The sequence below is a fragment of the Microcaecilia unicolor genome, chromosome 4 (assembly GCF_901765095.1).
Source record: "Microcaecilia unicolor chromosome 4, aMicUni1.1, whole genome shotgun sequence".
Classification (NCBI taxonomy): domain Eukaryota; kingdom Metazoa; phylum Chordata; class Amphibia; order Gymnophiona; family Siphonopidae; genus Microcaecilia; species Microcaecilia unicolor.
The window spans coordinates 71,923,088-71,949,868 of NC_044034.1; the positions used below are offsets into that span (position 1 = coordinate 71,923,088).

Sequence of the window (26,781 nt, forward strand, 5' to 3'; positions counted from 1 at the left end):
TTCCTCTCTATTCTCCATTTTCTTATTCTTCTACCCACTCACCCCACCCCCATTTCTTCCATTCTTTTCTAGATAGGTCTCCTGTTCTTCCTTCCCCACCCCACCCCTATTTTTTTTGTTTTGTTACATTTGTACCCCGCGCTTTCCCACTCATGGCAGGCTCAATGCGGCTTACTATTACCCTGCAATGTGCCCTTCTCCCTTCTACTTTACTCCTATTGCCTCCATTGCCCATGTGCCACACTACAATTGTAACGACAGTGTTTATTAATTTTTATAGAACCTAGCCCTATCCTTCTCCTATTCAAAGCTATTAAATCGCATGCAAACTGCATGACATTTCAGGAGGACCTTGGGAGGCTGAAGACGGAGCATCCAAATAGCAGGTGAAATTGAATATGGACAAGTGGAAAGTGCTGCACATTGAGAAGAATAACCCAGATTATAGCTATGTGATGCAAGGTTCCACATTAGGGGTCACCACTGAGGAAAAGGATTTAAGGGTCATTGGGAGACAATACATTGAAATTTTCTGCTCAGTGTATGGCGGTGGCTGAAAAAACAATGTTAGGAATTATCAGGAAAGGAATAGAGAATATCAAAGCCTCTGTATCGCTCCATGGTGAGACTGCACCGTGAGTACTGTCTGCAATTCTGGTCACCAAATCTCAAAAAAGATGTAGTGGAACTGGAAAAGGTGCAAAGAAGGGCAACCAAAATGATTAACGGGGTGGAAAGGCTCTCATATGAGGAAAGGCTAAAGAGAATAGGGTGCTTCAGCTTGAAGAAGATGAGGCTGAAGGGAGATATGATAGAGGTATATAAAACCCTGAATGGATTGGAACAGATAAATGCAAATACAATACAAAGATTAGTTACATAGGCACATTTAAAACAAATAGGAGAAAATAATTTTTTTCACTTGGCGTATAGTTAAGCTCTGGAATTCTTTGCTGGAGTAAGTGGTAAAATTTAATGTAGCTCAGTTCAAATGAAGGTTTTTACAAATTCCTGGATGATAAGTCCATAAACCATTATTAAAGCAGACCTAGGGAAAGCCACTGTTTACAAACTCCAACTGAAAATTGGTATACTGCCTTCCTTTCAATTTTGGATAACAAGATTTTTGATAAGCAACAGATACAATGCAAAATAAAATCATTAACAATTTAGGAAGGGTAGATGAATTGCAACCCACCACCACACACAAAACAAAATCCCTGTAATATAAGAACATAAGAGTTGCCCTGCTGGGCCAGATCCATCTAGCACACTATCTTGTTTTCAGCAGAGGCCAATCCAGGTCACAAGTACATGGCAGAATCCCAGCTACCAATTACAGGGACAACTGTTCTAATCTGATCTTCTCATCCCAGTCCGCATCAGATTTGTCCTCCACAATGTTGCTCAGTCTCTAAGACACCTGTAGTTGTGCTTGACCTTTTTTTATTTTTAAAAAAACCCACTTTGCTCTTAAAAGATATGGATTCCTCCACGTGATTCTGTCCCTATGTGCCATCTTCAGACTCCATTTCCAAGCCCTGTGCCCTTCACCCATACCACCATTCCCACCAATTATGGTGCTGATGCAAGTCAGTCTCCTTCTCTTGCTCTTTCTGGGTTTCCCCCTTCCCCTTTTTCATTTGAATCTCTTTATTATATTATTGGTGACATTCAGGGGGTGTTTTTCCTGCTCTCTACCTCTTCTTTCACCCAGGTCACCAATTCAACCTCCTTATTTTTTTCTCCGACATCTGCACCCCATCTATCCTCTCTGGTTCACTCCATCACCATCTTCTGCCTCCCCACCTCCCCTTTATTCACTAAGGCCCCGATGCTCAAATGTGAACGCAGGTGCTAGAGGCCATTAGACCAGACTAACGCCCACATTTACCTGCGCAGAATGTTCAGAGGCCTGGACCATGGGAACAAACGAGTGTGCAGATGAACAGCACAAGTAGAATGCTATGAAGTCAAGCTCTGATTCTGTAAACCCCCCCCCCCCCCCCCCAATACTGTGGACTAAATAATGTAAAATAATTTCTTGGTAAGGGGAAATTTTCCCATTATTTTTCTTTTCAGTTTGCTAAAAGATATATTTTCAAATGATTCAGGTTTGCTTGATTTAAAATTGTTTAAAAAAAAAAGGTGGGAGACCATGTGATGCGTTGAGGGAGTAAGATGTGTCGACATTCTCTCTGAGGTTCCCACTCCCGCATAAGCCTTACTTTTACTCATCATCCCGAAAATTGATTCAATGATACAACGGGACCTTTCTTAATGGACAAATATATCACCACAGTGACAGGAGATATGGTCAGCAAAGGTACTAAACAAGAAAAAGAAAAAGTCTGTTCACCGATGGTCAAGATGGACGATCCAAAGCTGCATAACAACCGGTTCTTTTCCACTGAACAACTGATGCAATTGACTGCCGCGGTGGAAAATGTGGTAGAGCCTAAGCTGGACAATCTCTCTAAACAGATAACCAGTTTTGAGAAAACACTAAACGGAAGTTGGTGCAAGACTGGGTGAGTTTGAACACAGTGTATCAGCATTGGAGGACGCCGCCCCGCTGATAAAACTGCACACCACAGTACAAGAACTCATAGAGAAGATAGATGACCTAGAAAATCAATCATGGAGGGCAAACTTACGGATAATTGTTTTTCCTGAGTCGGTCAGCGATAACGCATTGTCTTCAGTGTTGGAAAAATGGCTTATCTCAGAGTTTGCAATATCGGATCGCAATGGGCCGTTATGTTTGGAGCAAGCGCATCGAGTAAGCCGCCAAGATAGCAAACAGGTGCCACGTGCAGTTATAATGAAAATCCACAACTACATGCATAAGATGGAGATTTTACATGGCTACAGATTTAAAGGCGGCAAAGTGAATTATGACGGGCACCCAGTGAAAAATTTTCAAGACTACTCTACTGCTTTACAAAAGCAAAAAGAAATTTACGCCACTTTGTCGACAGTTGCATGAGAAAAATGTCCGTTTTATGCTTATCTACCCAGCGACACTTAAAATACAGAAGCAGGGCAGATGGCAGGTTTTTGACAAAGTAGAAGCTGCACAGGATTTTATAAACAAAGAACTAAATGGATCAGAGGAGATCACGTAATGTATGAATGTATGTGCAATGTTTGGGTGATTGAAAGGCACTGGAAAGATTGTAAGCAACAGTGCAAACTATATTATACAGTGCGAGGGATGTAAAAAATTTGCTGTAGGGAGTGGGACCTCAAGCACAAAGTGAGTTTCCATATCCATTTTGTAGAGATGGATAATAACAGGGTTCAGAGGGAGGAAGGGAGCGCTTGGGAAGGGAGTTACAAAGCGGAAGAGAAGGGCAAGGGGAGGGACAAGCGGAAGACCACTGGGAGGTCAAGCAGAATGAGCGAGGGGTGTGGAGGGGGGCGGTATTATATCACCCTTGGAGACTAGGACTGTGGAGGACTAACACAATATCAGACCTCAAGAGAATTGGTACTGGGATGAGGCTGGGCACCCCCAGACAATTAGAGGAAATTGAGATCAGCAGAGAGTATCAAGAGGTGGCTAGAATGCCCAAACATAAGACGCATCTAGTATCCTGGAATGTAGGGGGGGATTTCTTCTCCCATCAAGAGATCCAAAATACTAGTGGCCCTAAATAGACATAGAGTGGGCATAGTTTGTTTACAGGAGACCAGGCTCACAGCAGAGGAACACTTAAAGCTACAACGTAGATGGGTGGGGAGTGTATACTGTTCGCCGGCATTCGGGCGGCGAGGAGGGGTAGCAATACTGATACATAAATCGGTAGCATGCCAAGCAAAGTTGTTGTTTAAAGATGGAGAGGGAAGGTACGTGGGAATTCAACTTGCAAGGTAGGGATTTAGTATTGGTGGCGGTATATGCTCCAACAGTCCCTGACCATGCCTTCTATCCGCGTTTGTGGATGATTTGTCAACAGTATGCGCAGCTGCCAATAATTGTAGCTGGAGACATGAATTTGATGCAAGATCCATGTCTGGACCGATCGAACACCTCACATCACAAGGCCTCAGGGTATCCATCGGTTCTGGAGACGTTTTGTTTAGCGCTAGATCTGGTGGACCCTTTGCGCTTACTACATCCTGAGGAAGCAGATTTCACACATAATCACGAGCGCATCAAACTATGTCATGTTTAGATTACATTTTTACTTCCCAGGAGCTGTTTGCTCAGGTGTCGTCAGCGGTAATAGGTCCAGAAGAAATATCAGACCATGTTATGATATGAATCGATATGGGGATACCACAACACTTTCAGCAACTGCCAGGCTGGAGATTTCCGGCATATCTCTTTGCGTTCCAAGATTTTTTTAAGTGTCTAGCTGCTAAGTAGCAGGATTTTCTGCAGACAAATGGGCAACATTTGGATAATCCCATTTTATTCTGGTCCACAGCAAAAGTAATTCTCAGGGGAAAAATAATTGCATTTGTTAGTAATAGAAACAGACAAATAGCAAGAAACATAATAGAGTTTGAATGCAAGTTAAGGACACAAAAGCGGAGTTATATAAGGCACCCTGAGACAGCTTCATATGAAACCCTCATAGCCACAAAAGCAGCGCTCAATAGTCTTATACACGAGCGAACAATGAGATCATTACTATATCGCAAATATAAATTTCAAAAGTTTGGAGCGAAATCCAGGCGCATACTAGTAAATATAATGGAGAAGTAAAAAAAAAACGCGCTATATATCAGCGCTAAGGGATCAGGCCAGGGTAATAACGACCCAACAAGAGAAAAATGCAGAGTTTAGACAGCATTTTAACACTCTGTATGCACCAGAGAGAGGGTTCATACCATCCAAACAGATAATACAGAATTACCTTGGCAAGGCGGGGATGCCCAGGCTCCCGGCAGAAGCAATAGAATCTCTTAATTTGCAATCTCAGCACAAGAGGTGCAAAAAAGTATTAGGAAACTGAAACTATATTCAGCACCGGGAGCAGATGGTTATTCGAGTGAATTTTACAAAATGTTGCAGGCGCAATTAGTGGGACCACTACTTGAGTTTTATGAGGCAGTGATAGAGAATAACACCTTCCCACCATATTATAATACAGCGCTGCTCAGCTTGATACCAAAACAGGGGAGAGAACCAACAAGGCCCAAATCATATTGACCAATATCGCTGATTAATGTTGATGTAAAAATATTGTCTAGAATCACAGCAGATAGGTTAGCGGCCTTTTTACCCCAGATAATACAAAAAGAACAAGTGGGCTTTGTAAAGGGCAGACAGTCGGTGTTGAATGTGCGAAAGCTTATACAGACACTGCTTCAAGGGAGGAACTCTGACAACCCATGTTTAATTGCCAGCCTAGACACAGAGCGAGCGTTCGATAGGGTAGGGTGGGGTCCTTTCTATTTCAGGTGTTGCGTTGGGTGGGCCTGAAAGGGTGGTATCTGCAAGCGATTATGGCATTGTATTCCTCACCTAGGGCAGCAGTTTTGATGAATGGTGTAAAGACACAGAAATTTTCTATAGACAAAGGCACACGTCAGGGATGCCCCTTGTCTCCACTGCTGTTTCTCCTTTCGCTGGAGCCGTTATTATGTATGTTACGGACAGAGAAGGGGATACAAGAAGCAGAAGTAAATAGCCACTCAATCAAAATATTAGCTTATGCAGATGATTTGCTTTTAATATTGAAAGAGCCACAGAGGTCATTACCACTAGCAATGCAGCACTTCAGACGATATTACTACTACTATAAATCATTTCTCTAGCGCTACCAGTCGTACGCAGCGCTTCACAATTTAACATGAAGAAAAGACAGTCCCTGCTCAAAAGAGCTTACAATCTAAATCACGATATGGACCACTGTCTGATTTTCACCTAAATTTGGATGTCAGTGACTCTTCCTTCCAAGGACTCCATCAGAACACAGTGGGTGGGGGAATTTCCCCATTCAGTGGGCTGCCCATCAAGTTAAATATTTAGGAGTTAATGTAACTCAGGATCTATCACAATTGTATGATATGAATGTGCGGCCTTTGCTAACAGAAACTAAGCGACTGTTACTACTGTGGGTGGAGAGTCCACTTTCCCTTGCCGGGAGGATAGCTTGGTTTAACATGATGCAAGCCCCCCCCCCCCCCCCCCCCCCCCCCCCCGTTGGTTATACCTGTTTCAAATGTTACCATTATATCTGAAACAGAGGGATGAAAGACTGCTAAATGCAGTGATCCAGGGGTTTCTATGGAGAGGGAGACGGCCGCGGCTCCCCATTGCAATACTGCAAAAGCCGAAAGCCCGAGGAGGTATGGGGCTGCTCAGTATACAATATTTGTGAATAGCCTGTTCTATGAGACATATAAATGACTGGTATACGAAGCTGGGAACTTTTTCTGATTTGCAGCTGGAGGTTGGCATGTCGCCCAAGGCATATATTAGTTGGTTACTACACAACATACCAGGAAAGACAGACACTGCATTACATCATAACCCGCTCCTGCTATCAGCAAGAGCAACCTGCCGTTGCCTCTGCAGGCGTCATCATTTCTCCTCGGCAGCCTCACCCTACCTGTCTATATTCCGCAATCCAGATTTTCTGGCAGGTACCACGTCTCCAGTGGAAACAAATGGGAATCCAATATTTGGTTCAACTACTGGACAAAGAAGGAAAATTAAAGCCCTTTATGGACTTGCAGTGCGAACATAATTGGCCTCTCACTTACTTTTTTGCATATCTGCACCTGTGGCACTATGCTAGAGCGTTGGGCTGGGAGAACCTGACAGAGGATGTATAAGACACTCTGAATACAGCTTTGACACTAGGAGTGCAAGCAATGATACCATTACGATTCCACCATAGGTATCTGTTGGATTCCACAGAGGATTTGGATTACAGTTTCTTTGCTCAAGCATGGTCCAAGGAGTTGTAGGAGGACATAACAATGGAGCAGTTTAAAACGTTTGTGATGGACATACAAAAGCAATCCTCTTTTATACAATATTGGGAATCACAATATAAATTTGCGTTGAGGCTTTATATTTCACCGCTTAGAGCACACCAAGCATCCTTTGGAACCACTGGAAATTGCCCAAAATGTAATCAGAACTCGGCAAATTTGAGTCATATGTTTTGGAAATGCCCTTTGGTCAGCAAATTCTGGGCACAGCTGTTGCAAAACATAAATATGTTGTGGAATCAACAAGTGCAGAGGAAGGCACTGATGCTGTTCAATGTGTTTCAATGCCGAACACCTTTGGTGGGATTTAAACGCTTCTTGCGCTGCGCTGTTATGATTGGCCAGAAAGTCATACTGCTTTGCTGGAGACAGCCCACGGGCCCTACTTTCACAGTGTGGAGAACTCATATGATTGACCTGCTTAAATTGGAACGCTTTGATATCAAACACATCACCTCCAAAGGAGAAGAAGCTTTTCAGTGTCTCTGGGAACGCTTTTGGGATACTCTGCACCCCGGGGCGAGGAGCCAGCTATTGAACCGGTCATGAGGTGCCTCTAAGAGACTGTGATGAATACCAGTGGTCTCCGCCAGCTGTGGGAGGGAGGGAAGAAGGTAAGGTGGTATAAGGGAGAGAGGTAGGTGGGGGGGGGGGGGGGTTAGAAAGTTTTGGACAAAATTTCAAAATGTTTATGGGTTCTGCACTGAGTGACAAGATTTTGTGAATCTTTGATGTGTTGCTTGTAATGCTGGCATCTGTTTAATAAAGATGATTTAAACATTAAAAAAAAAAAGACTTGTAGATGACAAGTCCTAGTAACTGGACTAATGTGATACAGAAATGTAAACTTTTAACAGCAAACAATCACATAAACAGAAACAAATACACATGATATCATAACAAGCAGCACAGAAAGCACATTTATATACCAGATATGTCAACACCATATTACTACTACTATTTATCATTTCTATAGCTCTACAAGGCATACGCAGCGCTGTACACCATACACAAAAGACAGTCCCTGCTCAAAGAGCTTACAATCTAGATAAGACAGGCAGACAGACAGAACAATTAAGGTTAAGGGAATAAATAGGTGAGGATAAAGGCTAGGGCAAGTGAGTAGTGGTTAGGAGTCAAAAGCAGTGGTAAAGAGGTGGGCTTTAAGTTTGGACTTGAAAACGGCCAAAGATGGGACTAGACGCACAGGCTCGGGAAGTCTATTCCAGGCGTGGGGTGAGGCGAGGCAGAAAGGGCGGAGCCTGGAGTTGGTGGAGAAGGGTACTGACAGGAGGGATTTGTCTTGAGAACGGAGGTTACGGGTAGGAATGTAAGGGGAGATGAGGGTAGAGAGGTAGGGAGGGGCTGTAGATTGAGTGCATTTGTAGGTTAAAAGGAGAAGCTTAAACTGTATGTGGTACCTGATCAGATACGAATTAAAGACATGCATTAGAACATTCAAATACCATATGTTGCTAATGCTGCTCATAGAATACAATGAAATACCTCAAACAGGTAACCAAGGGGCCAGAGAAAGTTGAGATATATAGGCAAGACCAGATGGGTAGCAGAGAGTCATTGGGTTAAACAGGGTGGCTAAACTAAAAACAAAATATATGTATCGTTGAATAAAATATGAAGAACTGTTTAAGTTGCAAGTTAGTCCAGGTGTGGAATGGGTGGACAGTCAGTCACCACATGTATTAAAGGCTTGGGAGAACAGCCAGGCTTTCACCTGCTTCCTGAATCAGTCTTGAGTTCAGTGTAGTCTCTCTGAGACAGAGTTCGAGTGTCGGGGGTCACTCGTGAGAAGGCTCGCTTGAAGGTATTACAACATGCAATTTCTTTTGACAAGGTACAGTGATGTTCCTTCAGAGGAACTGGGCCTCAAACTTACCCCCTGTTTACTACATCTCGCTAGCAGCTGGTGGCGTGCTAATGCCGACACAGCCCATTCACATTGAATGGGCTGTGTCAGCATTGCCACGCGACTTAGTAAACAATGGGGTTAGATTATAAACTCATTTCAGCAGGGGGTAGCAACACCAGTAATTGGGAAGCAAAGCTAGTGCTGGACAGATTTCTAGTCTGTGCCCTGAAAATGGAAAGGACAAATCAAGGTCAGGTATACATATAAAGTAGCACATACAATCAGTTTATCTTGTTGGGCATGGGTGGACCATACAGGTCTTTATCTGCCATCATCTACTATGTTATTATGTTACTATGCATACTTTATTGTAATTCACCTCGCATTCAGATTTGGAAAAGATGTAATTAAATCTAAAATCCAAATCCAGATGGTAGAGCATTAATCATACTTCACTCAGACAAAAATATTGGAGGTGGAGGAAGTCAAAACCTGTATAAGAACAGCATCCTCAGCTTATGACTTACATGTTCCACCTCCACTTATCCCTTTTGCTGTGTATTAAGATGTTTTAAAGTGTACTATGTTGACACAAACTAGCATACTATGTTATAATATGTACTGCTATTTAAATATTTTGCTGTTGTAATTGTTTATTGATAATGTCCAGATTATACTTACTGTAGACCACCTTGAGTGAATCTCTTCAAAAAGACAATACATTAAAACAAAACTTTAAAAAAAATACAATAGATCTCATCCAAAAAGGCCAAGAGGCTGTTTTATTCCCCAAGGAGGTTTAACCATTCCAATTTTACAAAAGTTCCAACTGGCTTTTTCCCTATCAACCAACTACTAGATAGAGCACTGGGCTGAACATCCAGGAGTGCCCTGTTCAAATCCCAGCTGCTTCTTGTGATTTTGGGCAAGTCACTTAACCCTCTATTGCCTCAGTGGAGGAGTGGCCTAGTGGTTAGGGTGGTGGACTTTGGTCCTGGGGAACCGAGTTTGATTCCTACTTCAGGCACAGGCAGCTCCTTGTGACTCTGGGCAAGTCACTTAACCCTCCATTGCCCCAGGTACAAATAAGTACCTGTATATAATACGTAAGCCGCATTGAGCCTGCCATGAGTGAGAAAGCGCGGGGTACAAATGTAACAAAAATAAATAAATAAAAACTATATTGTCAGCCCTCCAGGGACAGGGAAATAATGTGTGTATCGGAATGTAACTCACCTTGAGCTACTACTGAAAAAGATGTGAGCAAAATCCTAATCAATAAACCAATCATGTGATTATGGTATTCGGGATCCACATTGTTGAAATTTTCAATCTTTGCCGACAGTCGCGCAGGAGCGCATAGTTCAGTGTGGACTATCCTCTAAGGATACTATTAAAACAGGACATTTAGGGAATCCCAGTAGAGAGGTTTCCACAATGCTGAAAGTAAGCCAGATGTGCTTAATTAGAGAGAATGATAAAGGATACACATTATCTCCTTCAACTTCTAAGCAGCTTGCAGAACCCAGGAAAAAACACAAACTAAAGTGCCTGTATACAAATGCTAGAAGCTTAAAAAAAAATAAGATGGGAGAGTTAGAGTACATAGCACTAAATGACGAGGTAGATATAATAGACATCTCAGAAACTTGGTGGAAAGAGGACAATCAATGGGAGACTGTGTTAACAGGTTACAAATTGTATCGCAATGATAGGATCAAATTGGAGGAGGGGAATTGAGTCAAATAAAATAAACATTCCACATGAAACAGATAGCAGCGCAGAATCATTATGGATAGAAATTCCATGTGTGAAGGGAAGAAGGAGTATTCTTTTAGGGCTGCACTACAGTCCACAGGGACAAAACGAACAGACAGATGGAGAACTGTTTACAGAGATTAGGAAAGCTAGCAAATTAGGCAACACTATAATAATGGGTGATTTCAATTACCCCAACATTGACTAGATAAATGTTACATCAGGGAGTGCCAAGGAGATAAAATTTCTAGATGTAATAAACGACTGCTTCTTGGAGCAAATGGTCCAGCAACCGATGAGAGGGGGAGCCATTTTGGATCTGGTCCTTGGTGGTGTGCAGGGCATAGTGCGAGAGGTTGTGGTGTTGGGTTCCCTGGGAAACAGTGATCATAACATGATCAAGTTTGAGCTACTACCTGGGATGAACCCGCAAATGAAATCTACTATAGCTGCATTTAATTTTCAAAAGGGCAAAATGAAGGAAATGGTTAAAAAGAAGCTAAAAGGATCAGTTGCTAAGGTTAGGACACTAAATCAGGTGTAGACATTATTCAAAAATACCATGCATTCCATGTATTTGCAAAGGTGGAAAGAAAGAAAATGACAGCCAGCATGGTTAAAAGGTGAAGTAAAAGACGCTATTACACCAAATGATTGTCCTTCAAAGAATGGAAATCGTCCATAGTACCTGAAGATTGTAGGGTGGCCAATGTGACACTGATTTTTAAAAAGGGTTCCAGGGGTGATCTGGGAAATTACAGACCAGTAAACCTGATGTCTGTGCCAGCATTGTGGAAACTATTATAAAGAATAAAATTGCAGAACACATAGACAAACATGGTTTAATGGGACAGAGCCAGCATGGGTTCAGCCAAGGTAAGTCTTGCCTCACCAATTTGCTTCATTTCTTTGAAGGTGTGAATAAACATACAGATAAAAGTGAAGCCAGATGATACAGTGTATCTAGATTTTCAGAAAGCTTTTGATAAAGTTCCTCATGAGAGACTTCTAAGAAAATTAGAGTTATGGGATAGGAGGCAAGGTTTTGGAGTGGATTAGGAATTGGTTATTCGACAGAAAACAGAGCGTAGGGTTAAATGGTCATTTTTCTCAGTGGAGGAGAGTGAACAGTGGAGTGCCGCAGGGATCAGTACTAGGACCAGTGCTTTTTAACATTTATAAATGATATGGAAATCGGAATGATGAGTGAAAAATGCAAAGTGATACACATTGGAAAGAATAATCTGAATCACAGGTACCTGATGCTAGGGTCCACCTTATAGGGTTAACACTCAAGAAAAAGATCTAGGTATCGTCGTAAATAATACGCTGAAATCTTCTGCTCAGTGTGTGGCGGTGGCCACAAAAGCAAACAGGATGTTAGGAATTATTAGGAAAGGGATGGTGAATAAGACTGAAAATACTATAATGCCTTTGTATTGCTCCACGGTGCGACTGCACCTTGAGTATTGCATTCAGTTCTGGTCGCCGTTACCTCAAAAAAGATACAGTGGAATTAGAAAAGGTTCAAAGAAGAGCGACCAAAATGATAAAGGGGATGGAACTCCTCTCATATGAGGAAAGGCTAAAGAGATTAGGGCTCTTCAGCTTGGAAAAGAGACGGATGAGGGGAGATGAGATTGAGGTCTACAAAATCCTGAGTGGTATGGAACGAGTAGAAGTAATTAGATTTTTTACTCGTTCCAAAGCACTAAGACAAGGGGACACTCAAGGAAGTTACATGGAAATACTTTTAAAACAAATAGGAGGAAATATTTTTTTCATCAACGAATACTTAAGCTCCGGAACTCTTTGCTGAAGAATGTAGTAACAGCGGTTAGCGTATCTGGGTTTAAAAAAGGCCTAGTGGTTAGAGCAGTGGGCTGAGAGCCAGGGATGCCAGAATTCAAATCCCAATATGGATCCTTGTGATGTTGGGCAAGTCACCACGGCCTCAGGTACAATGCCTATTGTAACTGAATGTAACTCACATTTAGCTATTACTGAAAAAAGCACGAGCTGCACCATAAACTCCTCCTTTTTCATAGTAGAGGTTCAAACATGACTCGGTAATGACCAGAAAGCACCATTATATGATTATGTATTTTAGCATATGTAAAAGAAGTTGGAGGGCTCAATTCAGTATCCTGGGGCTACATGTGCACACCAATTTTAAAAAGCCACCATCACAATCTGAGGGTAGCTGAATCACAGGGCAGGGTTGTTATAACACAGATAACAGAGCAGAACTCTTAAGAAAGATTTATCCATGGACGCTCTCCATCACACACCTTTCAGCAGGTCTAAATTTAGAAGGTGAAAATTACATGAGAAAGGATACTGGAATATTTGGTTTGTTTTTGAAGGATTAAGGGAGGGGGGGGGAGTTATCAACGTGGGCTACCGTTAAGATAGCATTTTCGTAGCGTTTTACAGCAAGATATTTTAATCTGTGTTTCGATACCAGCACTCTTGGATTGTGTAATACTGACAATCATTCTTTGGGCTACTCAGCATCTATCTTGAGCTGTCCATTGAACTGAATTGTTTTGACTCCTGAAGCAGGTGCCTCTAGCAGGACTGCGTTGTTTGCCCTTGTCTTAGGTTGGTCTCCCCTCCCCCCCCCCCCAATTATTTTTTGTTTGTTTTTCTGGTGCGTTTGAGGGGGGGTTAACTGTTAACCCCAGTTATTAGTAACTAAGTCTCATTGCATAAAATGAGACCTGTGCTAAGAGAGCATGAGTTACAGGTAAAATAATATCTTAACAGTAGCCCAGGTTGATAGCTACACCCTTACATCCTTGACCTGAGGAAAAAAAGATTTAATTGTACTATTTTACAGAAGAAGATTTAACACTATTGCCTTTCCACAAGAATTACTGGAGTCCCAAATATGTTTTCTCTTTGTATCCAATTTCACTCACTAAGAGAAACATTCTTATCAAACTGATTTCCTACATGTTGGTACAGATAATCAGACAACCATTCAAACATTATACCAACCACAAATTTAAGTCACTGACAATTCTGAAGCAGTCAAATGCGCAATTATTGGTTCAACAACGATTATGAACAGCATACTAGCCCTAAAACAAGACTGGCCACTGGTTATGCACACCCAGGACTACATTACTGCTTTTTTGTGTAACATGGGCACCAAGGATTGGGTCAGTCCCACAGATTAAACAACCTTCTTCCAAATCCTAAGAATGTGTGACAAACTGGATAGCATAAACTTTGCAAAACCGAAAATGGACATTCACAGGCTGCGCTTCTTCACTCGAGATGCAAGATCACCCACACTGGCGCACACAGTCCCCTTCTACAGTAAAAAGATTATGCCGGCTGTCCTATGGTTTGTCAGGGCAGCCAAAGTGCAGCACATTTGGCAAGTGGAGAAGCTTTAATGTAAGATCAACCTCAGCTTTGCTAGAAATTCATCTGCAGCCTTAGAGTGAACGAGGATTTGCTGATTCCACATTCTGAGTCTCTGTTCACAACAGCTACGGATTGCATCAATAAATAATGCATTACACCAACCCCATTATTACACTTCGTTTTTCTATTCTCCCAGGTCAAATTACAGCAATCAACCTGCATGCCTGAAAAGAACGGTCTATGCCGCCCAGCCCCGGCAGCCTGTGAGGGAAGGGAAGCCAGACAGGCAGGAGATCGGAACTGGCTGGCCGGCAGTGCTAGGCCTTACTGCACCCAGGAACTCAGCTGGAAGACAGCGAGCACAGCCCGGAAACCGCAGCCCCCCAGCCTTCCCCGGCTCCAGCCTCTCCCGCGACCCAGAGTCGCCGCTGCACCTACCATGGTACAAATAGAAGCAATTCTGGAGACTGTCATTAGGATTTCCATCCGCCCAGCGCCATCTTCCACCCAATCACAGCGAAGGAAGCATTGAGCCGAGCTGCACGCACGCTCCGACTCCGACTGCCGAACTGCGTGAGCTCCCGGGACACAAGAGCGCGAGACCGGCCGACGCGTCCTCCTCGGTCCTAAAGCCCAAATCCACAGCGACTCGCTGGCTCCTCCTGGGTCCTAAAGGCCTCCCGACAACACAAGAGGTTTGATCGGTAATTTGCAATTTCATCGGTGATATCTGAAATGCTGATTGTATCAAGTAGAAACAAAGAATGTAAGTACTATAAACTTAAGCAGGAACTGCAGCTGTGGTGCTCCCCGAAAGCAGAACTGTGATATATTCTCTGGTATAGGAGAAAAGAGACGGCCAATGGAAGCAGAGGAGGAACTCCTTATAGGTGTGGATATCAGAGAACTGCAGTGAGTGAACACCGGCACAGAGAGAAACCTAAGCTGAGCAGATCGATCTGTAATCAGTGTAAGTGTTCTGATTTGTTGATTGTAAACTGTTATGTTATGGTGTATTTAGTGTCAGCAGGGATTGACATTGTTCAGCCATAAGCAGAAGAGCCCAAAGCTCTGCAGGACTGTGGCTGGAACTCTTGCACAGTGGTTCTCAACCTTCCTTCTGTTGTGTGACACACCTGTCAGACAATCTTCATGCACCTGACACATTTAACACTACATTTTGAAGCAGGACAACGAAAATTATTTTTGTTAAAAATGTTTAAAGGGAAATATAAAATAATCTTTAAAAAAATGTAATAAAATCATGTTATCAGAAGTTTTATCTTTTTTTATTTTACATTTGTACTCCGCGCTTTTCCACTCATGGCAGGCTCAATGCGGCTTCCATTGGGGCAATGGAGAGTTAAGTGACTTGCCCAGAGTCACAAGGAGCTGCCTGTGCCTGAGGTGGGAATCGAACTCAGTTCCTCAGGACCAAAGTCCACCACCCTAACCACTAGGCCACTTCATCAAAAACTGATGGACTATTTTTCAATATGCAGAGCTATTGTAGATAGTTTGTGGATGTGTGAATCTTGATGTAGGAGTGAAAACATGCAGAAAAATTGACACCCCAGATAGTGTGGACAACATGAGAAAGGGAAATGGGACATGATATACCGCCTTTCTGAGGTTTTTTTGCAACTACATTCAAAGCGGTTTACAGCATAGGCGTAGTTTGACTGTTTCATTTGGGGGGGGCAAAGGAAGGGGCGGGGCATACATTTGCATATATGTATATGCAAATTATGCTAATATGGAGGGAGGAAGGAAGGAAGGGAGCAAAAGCTTTTTTTTTGGGAACAAACTAAACCAGAAAGCATAATAGATAATAACTAAAACAACTTAATAAAACACATAGTGGAACATCAATACAGTGGCAATGGCATATCCTTATAATTTAATTTAGGTCATTTATACCCCGCCTTTTGCCACAGTTTTGCAGCCCCAAAGCAGCTTACAATGAACTAATAAAATAATTACAATGAAAAGGAAGACGGGATGGAACGGAAAGAGGGAGGAAGGAAGGGAATAAAAATACAATCTTAAAACAAATAAATAGGCAGGTATAGGAGAGAAAAGTAAAAGAAAAGAGGAGGAAGGAAGGAAAAGGAAAAGTCCAGAATCAGGTCTTGACTCACTGGGAATCTTGGAGTCAGGCGAACAGGGCAGCAGAGCCGAGAAGAAACATCATATTTGGCAGGAAGAGGCACTATCAGGCTTCACCAACGATGACGAACAGCTGATCGATGGATAACTCTGTAGTTGTGCAGCACAGCCGTTTCCAGACCGTCCAACGTGGCTAGGTGACACAATGCAACACGTGCTAGTACGAATCTCTCGACTGAAAGACTGTCTGGCAGGGCAGGGCCCTCTGGAGCTTCCTTGTAGGGAGGACGCTGTCAGTCACAAGATATGGACACAAGATGTGTCTGTCTTGCCCGCAATCCGTTTCCACCCCCTGAGTCCGATCCCGATCCCGGTCCCAAATGGCAACCAGCAGCTGAACGACATCTGCGACAGGCACCTCCTCCGAAACAGCAGGACTGCAGAGGCAGCATAATAAAGAAGTAAACACTGCAGGCTCGCCTCCAATTTCTCCCTTTCCTCACAGTGTCCCGCCTTCTGCACGATGCATTTCCTGTTTCCGCGAAGGCGGGACAACTGCATGAGGGAAGGGAGTAGCTGGAGGCGAGACTGCAGTGTTTACTTCTTTACTGCCGTCACTGCCTCTGCAAATAAAAAGGTAAAACGCGCCGGGGGGGGGGGGGGGGGAGAGAGAAGGAACGGGGAGCTGAGGGCAGGACGAAGGGAGAGCTGCCTGCCATGCTGGCACTGCCCCCCCTCGCCCCCCCCCCAAACTACGCCCATGGGTTTACATATATTCAGGGAAAGGAGCTAGCAACGCTTGAAGAATGGTCCAGAAGTTGGCAACTAAGATTTAATGCTTAAAAAATGCAGGGTCATGCAAAACCTCAAGGGAATGGTACAGTTTAGGGGGCAAAGAACTTTTGTGCAGGAAAGAGAAGCGGGACTTGGGTGTGATCGTATGTGATGATCTTAAAGTAGCCAAACAGGTAGAAAAGGCAATGGCGAAAGCTAGAAGGATGCTTGGTGACAATGAGTTCTCCAAAACCAAAGAGATATCTTTTAAATCATTATTTTCTTCTTCCTGACCTTGCTCACATTTTCAGGAGCCCACCCAGACAACTTCTTTGTAGGCAAATAATATATCTTATTAATAGGAGAAATAAGCTCGGGGGAAAATTTTGACAAATATATTTTATTGTCAAATCAAACCACAATAAGATCAAATGTAGATACATTCCAATGGCAATAAGAACACACAAAAGTAACCAAATTCAAATTTAAACTTTTTTTTCAAAATCTTCCCCATCCCCACCCTCAGGAAATAATCCAGATATCAATTCAGCCTCAATGTACAGAAGTATTATACAATCAGATGATTAATGTATTAAGAAATTCAGATCTGATCCTTACATTATAGATCTGCAAATATGGGGGTCCATAATGTTATAAAACGTTTCCTGGCCTTACACCACTCTGTTCGACTGTTAAACTCTCCATAGTAAGGAGCTCATGCGAAAAGTACAATCGTACAGGTTCCCTCAATTACTCCAGTGATATCATCTAAAACACACATCCTTGGGGTAGCCACCCATCTCTTTCCATAGAGGTCTCCCAAATAGGCCCATAATCTGGTCCAAAAAGCCTGAACTGGCGGGCAATCCCACACCATATGGCGATAAGTTGCTTCAGGATTCCCAAACTTCAAACATGCTCCAGTATTAGGCATTCCCATTTTCTGTGCCCTGATTGGTGTAGTTACATACGCAATAAAAAGGTATAATGTAATTCCTGCAAATGGACACTGCTCGCCAGTTGGGATTCCTCCCTCAGACTCAACAGTATATGTTCTAAATTGTGTACGCCAAAATCTCGTTTCCAAAGGAAAATGACTCTTGTTAATGGTGAAGCCCCTATTACTTTCTTAACTGTAGTAGCTCTGGGGAAAATTTTAAGTGTTCAATAAAATATCTCTTAGACAAAACCAAAAGGAGGACTCCTGCAGGCCTTGTGAAATTCAAATTCTTCAAATTCAAGCTTCTGTTGAAAATTTCTAAATGTTCAGTTTTACAGTGATTTATTCAATTATGTTTCATAAGCGCTGTTACCTTATAGTAACATGGAGGCTCATTTTCAAAGCACTTAGCCTCCCAAAGTTCCATAGAAACCTATGGAACTTAGCCTCCCGAAGTGCTTTGAAAATATGCCTCATGATAACATAGTAGATGATGGCAGTGAAAGACCCGCATGGTCCATCCAGTCTGCCCAACAAGATAAACTCATATGTGCTACTTTATGTGTATACCTGACCTTGATTTGTATCTGTCATTTTCAGGGCACAGACCGTAGAAGTCTGCCCAGCACTAGCCCCGCCTCCCACCACCGGCTCTGCCACCCAGTTTCCGTTAAGCTTCTGAGGATCCCTTCCTTCTGAACAGGATTCCTTTATGTTTATCCCATGCATTTTTTAATTCCTTTACCGTTTTCATCTCCACCACCTCCCGCGAGAGGGCATTCCAAGTATCCACCACTCTCTTCGTGAAAAAATACTTCCTGACATTTTTCTTGAGTCTGCCCCCTTTCAACCTCATTTTATGTCCTCTAGTTCTACTGCCTTCCCATCTTCAAAAAAGGTTCGTTTGTGGATTAATACCTTTCAAATATTTGAACGTCTGTATCATATCGCCCCTGTTTCTCCTTTCCTCCAGGGTATACATGTTCAGGTCAGCAAGTCTCTCCTCATACATCTTGTAACGCAAATCCCATACCATTATTGTAGCTTTTCTTTACACCACTTCAAGAATGGTATGGGATTTGCGTTATCTTTAAGAGTGGTGATATCAGCTTGTGATTTCTCTACCTACTCCACAAAATCCAGTTTCAACTTGTCCATTGACTGAGGAAGCTGTCCCATTGTGGCAACCAGGTTCACAGACTCTTGAGTTGATTTCGTTAGAGAAGTATTCAACTTCTCAATTACCTTCCAGAGGACATCCAGCGTTACTGCCATGGGGGGAGTCAGTTTCACTTCCTCCACAGTATTCAATTCCTCCGTCATGGCTCCAGTGGGGAAGACACCACAACCACATGTCCCAGCTCCAGCAACTTCCACAAGCCTGGGACCTGTCCTTTCAGCCCACACCATGGCAGGACATTTCCTAGTGTAGCTTTATCAGCAGGAAATTATCACCCCTATTATGATTAAACTGGTGGCTCCTGATGAAGCCCTGAAGTGGGTGAAAGGTTTTGGGCCCCGTTGAAAAAATGTGCAGTTAAATTGGGGTTATCAAGCCATCAATGCTATAAGCTAAGTTAATTGATGCTTCCTTTTTGGCTTGTTTGAAGTGTGTACACTCAGAAATGCTTTTTTGAAATATAAGGCTCTATTATGGGCATCTTTGATTGTAAGAAAGTGGGAAAGTAAACCCTATGAAAGAGACTAGATCACGGACAAAAAATCTTATATAGATATTAATGTCCTGTTGGTCAGACCTTGGTAAACACCTTGGTTTCTGAGGGTTTTTCCCATGGGCGTAGACTGGGGGGGGGCAATGCCCCCCCAAACGCAGGGCCGGCACCAGGCAGCTCTTCCTTCGCCCCGCCCTCTCCCCGTTCCTTCTCCTCCCTCCCTCCGGATCCGTCCCTCACCGACTTGATCTTCGAATCCTTTGTCTGCCCGGCACGCTAGCGCTCTCTCCCCTGCTGGTTCGCGCTTTAAAAATGGCCACCGAGACTTAGTCTCGGCGGCCATTTTGAAGCGCGAACCGGCAGGGGAGAGTCAGCGCTAGCGGGCAGGCGAAGAATTCGAAGATCAAGTTGGTGAGGGATGGATCCGGAGGGAGGGAGGAGAACTGGCTCGCTGCGGGGGGGGGGGAGGGGGGAGAAGGAACAGCGAGAGGGTGGGATGAAGAGAGGGCAGGGGAGAGGAGGGTCACTGCTGGACTGGGTGGATAGAGGGAAGGGGAAAGGAGGGCCACTGGGCATGGGGGCAGGGGAGAGGAGGGTCACTGCTGGACTGAGTGGATGGAGGGAAGGGGAAAGGAGGGCCACTGGGCATGGGGGCAGGGGAGAGGAGGGTCACTGCTGGACTGAGTGGATGGAGGGAAGGGGAAAGGAGGGCCACTGGGCATGGGGACAGGGGAGAGGAGGGTCACTGCTGGACTGAGTGGATGGAGGGCAGGGGAAAGGTGGGGCATGGGGACAGGGGAGAGGAGGGTCACTGCTGGACTGGGTGGATGGAGGGCAGGGGAAAGGAGGGCCACTGGGCATGGGGACAAGGAGAGGAGGGTCACTGCTGGACTGAGTGGATAGAGGGAAGGGGAAAGGAGGGCCACTGGGTATGGGGACAGGGGAGAGGAGGGTCACTGCTGGACTGAGTGGATGGAGGGAAGGGGAAAGGAGGGCCACTGGGCATGGGGGCAGGGGAGAGGAGGGTCACTGCTGGACTGAGTGGATGGAGGGAAGGGGAAAGGAGGGCCACTTGGCATGGGGACAGGGGAGAGGAGGGTCACTGCTGGACTGAGTGGATGGAGGGAAGGGGATAGGAGGGCCACTGGGCATGGGGGCAGGGGAGAGGAGGGTCACTGGTGGACTGGGTGGATGGAGGGCAGGGGAAAGGAGGGCCACTGGGCATGGGGACAGGGGAGAGGGGGGTCACTGCTGGACTGGGTGGATGGAGGGCAGGGGAAAGGAGGGCCACTGGGCATGGGGACAGGGGAGAGGAGGGTCACTGGTGGACTGGGTGGATGGAGGGCAGGGGAAAGGAGGGCCACTGGGCATGGGGACAGGGGAGAGGAGGGTCACTGCTGGACTGAGTGGATGGAGGGCAGGGGAAAGGAGGGCCACTGGGTATGGGGACAGGGGAGAGGAGGGTCACTGCTGGACTGAGTGGATGGAGGGCAGGGGAAAGGAGGGCCACTGGGTATGGGGACAGGGGAGGGGAGGGTCACTGCTGGACTGAGTGGATGGAGGGCAGGGGAGAGGAGGGTCACTGCTGGACATGGGTGGATGGAGGGCAGGGGAAAGGAGGGCCACTGGGCATGGGGGAAGGGGAAAGGAGGGTCGCTGGGTATGGGTGCTTGCAGGGCAAAGGGAGAGAAGGGTCACTGGACATGGGTGGATGGAGGGCAGGGGAGAGAAAAGAAATGCTGGACATGGATGGAGGGGAGGAAAGAGTGAGGAAGGAGATGAGATGAGGGAAAAGGAAGAGAGGAGAAAAACTGCACATGGATGAAGAAAATAGGCAGAAGCTGAGGACCAGAAATGAAGAAGAAAGGAGGAAAGGAAAGAAATAAATGGAAAGGAAGCACTGGAAACTGAGTTAAGAGGACAGATAGCAGCAGAATCAGATACTGGACCAGCATGATCAGAAAAACAGTCACCAGACAACAAAGGTAGAAAAAAATTATTTTATTTTCATTATAGTGTTTGGAATATGTTCACTTTGAGAATCAGGCTCTCTCCCCGGCTAAAGCCAGCTCTGCAATTTGGGGGGGCACAGAGGGGGACCGGGGGGGAGAGTCTGTTGTTAAACATTTACCAGCACACAACTGCCTGCCGCCAAACCCGCTGCCTCTCCGATTCAGTGGCTATCCATCGTCAAACAAACACTGGTTATTCCCAAAAAAGCCAGCTCTTGCTCCCTTCCTTCCTCCATATTAGCATAATTTGCATATACATATATGCAAATGAATATGCTAATATGCTCCGCCCCTTCCTTTGCCCCCCCAAATGAAACAGTCAAACTACGCCTATGGTTTTTCCCCACTTCTTTATTGTTATTTACCCACCTTACACAACCCTTTAGGATTGTGATTGGCTGTTGATCAGTTTGTGCAGTATTAGATTACCTCATTGGGATTAACAGCTCATACTGTGTTTTGATATAACCTGTCCTTTCAGCCCACACCATGGCAGGACACAGTGGAACAATGGTACCCAGAGGGGACAATGAAGTGTGGTGCTCTAACGGTTCGGTGATTCCTTCCACCAAACCCAAAGTAGAGCTTGCTCTGGATTTCTCTTGTGGATGCTGAGTTGCTGCATTGGGGAGGATGCCAGAGTCGGTGGTGGTAAGACTCTACCAGTCCCCTTCCTCTTAGTATGGGATATAGTAGCTTAGCGGAAAATCCTCAGCAAAACTAACTGGACCAGGTCGCAGCACTCAGCTTGCAGTCATCATCTTGATCACTCCCCTGACCAAAAGGTGAATGAATAATTATATTCCATCGGATCTATATTCAAAGTCAATTATGCATCGGTCAGTTAATGCAAATGTAGCCTATAACCATATAGATAACATTGGGCCATTGCAATCACTCAATAGCCGATACTGCTGGCATAATCACCATATTCAGCACTGATCCCTATACAGATACTGGTGCTGAATATATGGATTAAGTTAAAGCCAGTGTTAGCATGTAAAACAGCTCTAACAAAACATTTCTTCACTGGCATCTGTATCATACATGCACACTTCATTTTTTTGCCTTGTATGTAACCAGTTTATGGATGCTAGCTCATACCTGCAGTTCCAATGATGTGGATTAAGAATTAAAAAAAAAAGATCACAAATTATACATCTTCACATTTCAGAAGAAAGCTTTTTTTGGACTGAGGTAACTAAGTGAAATTCTTCTCTGAGTTAGGAGACTTGAAAGCTCAGAAACACATTATATTGAAACCAGCATGAGTCAACTATAAATCTGTCATAATACTGCTGACACTGTTCCATGTGACTTGCAGCTTCATGCTGCTCAGCATTCTGATACATCACTGCATTTCTCACCTATGCCGGCCAATATCATTGGGCTTACCGCTGCTCTGTAAAAGGGCCCCTCAGTTTACAGAATAGGGGCTTAAGAAAGTTAGGCACACAACTGCTAAATAGTGCCAGTTAGTGCTTATGACCAATTATTAGTACGGTACAGTCTCAATTATCTGATATAAACGGGACCGAATTGTTGTCAGATAAGTGAAAAGTCGGCTAATACGAAAAAACAATAATAACCCCTTAAAAATGCAAGGAAAACATACTTTATGCATAAAGAACAGGCTTAGGGCATCTGTATTTAAAATACAGTCTAACCGGCAGTGTGTGAAGCTGGAAAACCGGAAGAGAACCTGCTTGATGATGTCACCGGGGGGGGGGGGGGGGGGTATGATTGGATATGCCAGAAGGTCAGATTAGCAAAGGTCAGATATTCGAGAATGTACTGTACTTATCTCCAATTAAGTGCCAATTTAGTGCTAATTAGTTAATTATTACGTGTGTAACTGACCCCATTCTATAACTGGGTGTGCAAACTTTTGGCACCATTTATAGAATTTGGGGGACAGTGTCCAAGCGACCATGTTATTCTCACAAAACTATGTGAACCTTGAAGAAATTTAGATACCACATGGCTCAAACTCAAAGTCACATAGGGGTCAATTCAAGAAAGGTCACCTAAAATTAAGGCACCAAAATATCATTTGTTAAGCACTGTTATTGAATACCAGTCCATTGATCCATTATTTTGAATTTTCATCGTCTATGCATAGCTTGAGAAGAATGTTGTTTAAAGCTTACCTATCCGTTGGTTAGGAAGATTCAGAAAAAATCTTAGAGTCCTCTTTTTCGTATCAAGGTGTAAAAATATGGAACAATTTACCCTTAAGGATTCAAAAAATTCAGATATATTTTATGTTCCTGAAATCAGACTTACTTATTTTCAGATAAGATTTGACTATTAATGGGACAAGGAATACTGATGTAATTCTCCTGATATGCAGGATCTCTTTCTATGTTATCTGTTTAGAATCAAAATAGAATTTAGTGGATTATAAGAACTGAATAGCATAGCATAGTTCGCATTTATGCACCGATATTTAGGTGTGAGCATTTAGGCTATGTCAATAGCAGACATAAATGTGGTAGTAGCACGTGTAAATGACATTATACTTTAAAGCTAGCATGTAAGTGCAAGGCATGCCCCTCCCACACCCCCTTGCAATTGCACATGATGGAAACTACTCACTATCTTTATAGAAAAGCAAGTAACTGCAGTTAACGTGTAAGTGCCAGTGAGTGTTTATGAACTGCAATTAATGCCAATTATTGATTGTTAGCACCCATTATGGACTAATGAATGATGTCATGCAAGTAACTGCTAGTAAATTTCCACATGAGATTATAGAATGCTGAAATAAAACAGAGTAGCTGCCCCAATAGTGGCACTAGCAGCAAACATTTTTTGGAAGATATGGGAACATTAACAAACTGGGTGGAGATCTGACTTGGAGACATGGGAGACAGGATGATTGGTGATGAAACTGGCTAAAATAGGGTTGGGAGAGTGTGTGTATTGGGGGGACAAGATGGGTTTAGGGAGAGAGCGAGTCTGGGAATCAGTCTTTTATTTAATTACACAGGTTGATCTGAGTGTGCTTGAACGGGCAGACTGGATGCATCAATCCAGGGTCACCTCCCTTTGTTTAATTTCCCGGTGAAAAGGGCACTGGCCACATTGTCCAGCAATGGTTCAAGCTTTCACTATAAAATCTTTTTGCCAATGTGGCTCCTACTTGAAAAATAGTGAAGATACTCTATACGGACATAATGGTCTATTTCATAAATACGGTAAAATGAAGACAAACTGATTAATCTAAATATCAAATCAACTGTTATTTTAATTGCTCAGAAGTATCATCATAATGGCAAGGACAAATCAAACTCGGGAATACATATAAAGTATCTCACATACCATGTATAATGAATTTATCTTGTTGGGCAGACTGGATGGACCATACAGATCTTTATCTACCATCATTTATTATGTTATGTTATTATGTTATACACCATTTTATGTCTGTCAACAAGAAGAGAGAATGGTACCTTATAGAATAGTCGGTCTTTGTAGAAAGTTAATGGTCCCACCTCCAGGGTTCCATATATCTTGATAATTCCACAAACAAAAGAACCCAATGTTATTCGTGTTTTTGTAGATATGTCTTGTAGGAGCAAAAGGCACTATATGCAGCACTGCATGCCACTATATAACAAAGTTATGTAGGATTATAATACATGGCATCTTACAGCATTACCAACCTGATAGGCCCCTCAAGTCACAACATCTGAGATGGACAAAGTTGTTTGTGCATCGATGACAAGGTCAGGAGTGCACGTCACCAACCCAGCTGCAGCCTGCAATTTCTGCATAAAGGAGGCTCATATCAGGAGGGAAAAGGTTGTTGCTGTTTTTGATTCCATTGGATCTGAAGTGCTGTCCCGGCTCTGCCTGTTTGACTGACCTGCCTGAGGAACACCCTGACAACTGCTGGACGTTGTGTGACATCTCTGCCCAGGTTGTATAGTTGCCTGTGTTGCTGCTCTGAGGTTAGGATAACTGGCTGAACTAGAAGCCTATTTTAGGGTTTTGTGTATGCTTACTTTAGGCTGAATAAAGATAAGACCATCTGTGTCATTATTTTTGCATTTCTTTCACTCCATTTGTTACTATGTAAATAAATTGTTTTCTATTTTTATATTACCTTTGGGTGCCGTTTAAGTATTTGTTAGTATACTTGGGCATAAGGACTTGGGTCTATAGATAAAGAGAATGTAGTTACTTTCCTGGCAGTGTGTGATCTAATACTAGAGTGCTTTTGTTTCATTTTTCCATAACTCATATTGAGTGACATGTTCCATAATTACACCCTACAGTCCCAACCTAATTAAGGCATTTTAAGGGACAACCACAAATCACCTACAGTAAATTATATAATTTCCTGCTTAAGATGGATTTGAATAAATAATATCCTCAGTTATAACTAGATGAACCTTCTTGCTATATTAGTACTTTCTCAACCCATGTTGAACTTACGTAATACAAATATCTTTCCTTTGGTATTTTATCTGCAGCTGAAATTTTCCAAGATGTGATTCAGCATGTTCCCACTACCATAAATTTCAGCCATAGTATTCTCATCTATGGGGCTACTGGTCAAGAAGACAACTGAATTACAATAATCGTACAATAAGGACAAAGGTGATTTTTTTTTTCAGACCATGCTTAAGTATTTTCTCCAAAGATAGCACCTGAGTCTCTGAACTCAGAGGATATTACTTTTTTTTTTCTTGGGCTCACAAGTTGCTGTGCTTGCTTTATTCAAGATTTTGTAACCATTAGCACTTCTTGTAACAACCTACCCACACCAGAATCCCATTTCAGTGAAGACTAGTTCATCCCAAGTTGTTTATTGCTATTAAGGCGGCTATTGTGCAAGCCATCACCCTGTCACACTTCAACCTTCCTTAATTATCCTTCAACCTTGGTTGTAGATACAAGTTCTGTTAGCTTGGGTGCCATCCTCGATTAGATGAATAGTGCTGGTCAAGACCACCTCATCTCCTTTGCTAGCTGTAGTTTTAATTTAATATTTATAGCCTGTACCATACCCAAAATGGCCTCTAGGCAGGTAACAAAAACACATAGAACATACATACAGTTCAAAAGACATAATAATTTATTATCACAAAATTTACATTGTGTGAGGCATAAACCATACTATAGCAAAACACAAACAGTCCACCTATTACAAATTCACTCTGATACAGAACAACATTATTCCCAGTGTAAAAATGAGGCACTTGCTATCTTAATGAACTGTGAACATTTTTAAGTATATCTCTATGGACCTCTTTTCACCATAGTCATTGATTACCATGTTCTTTCATTTTTCAACTTTGA

The 26,781-nt window shown here is 43.3% G+C and overlaps 1 protein-coding gene across 1 annotated transcript in view; it reads right to left on the bottom strand.

The window, feature by feature from the left end:
- The window catches only part of USP12 (ubiquitin specific peptidase 12), a 125,423-nt gene extending 106,314 nt beyond the window's left edge, over positions 1–19,109 (bottom strand). The window contains exons 1-3 of the mRNA XM_030202397.1: positions 18,916–19,109; positions 16,374–16,509; positions 14,402–14,632 (exon numbers count right to left, since the gene is read on the bottom strand). Of these exons, the coding sequence (XP_030058257.1) occupies positions 14,402–14,632; positions 16,374–16,509; positions 18,916–19,109 (561 nt within the window). The remainder of the gene's footprint in view (positions 1–14,401; positions 14,633–16,373; positions 16,510–18,915) is intronic.
- Between the last annotated feature and the right edge of the window lie 7,672 nt (positions 19,110–26,781).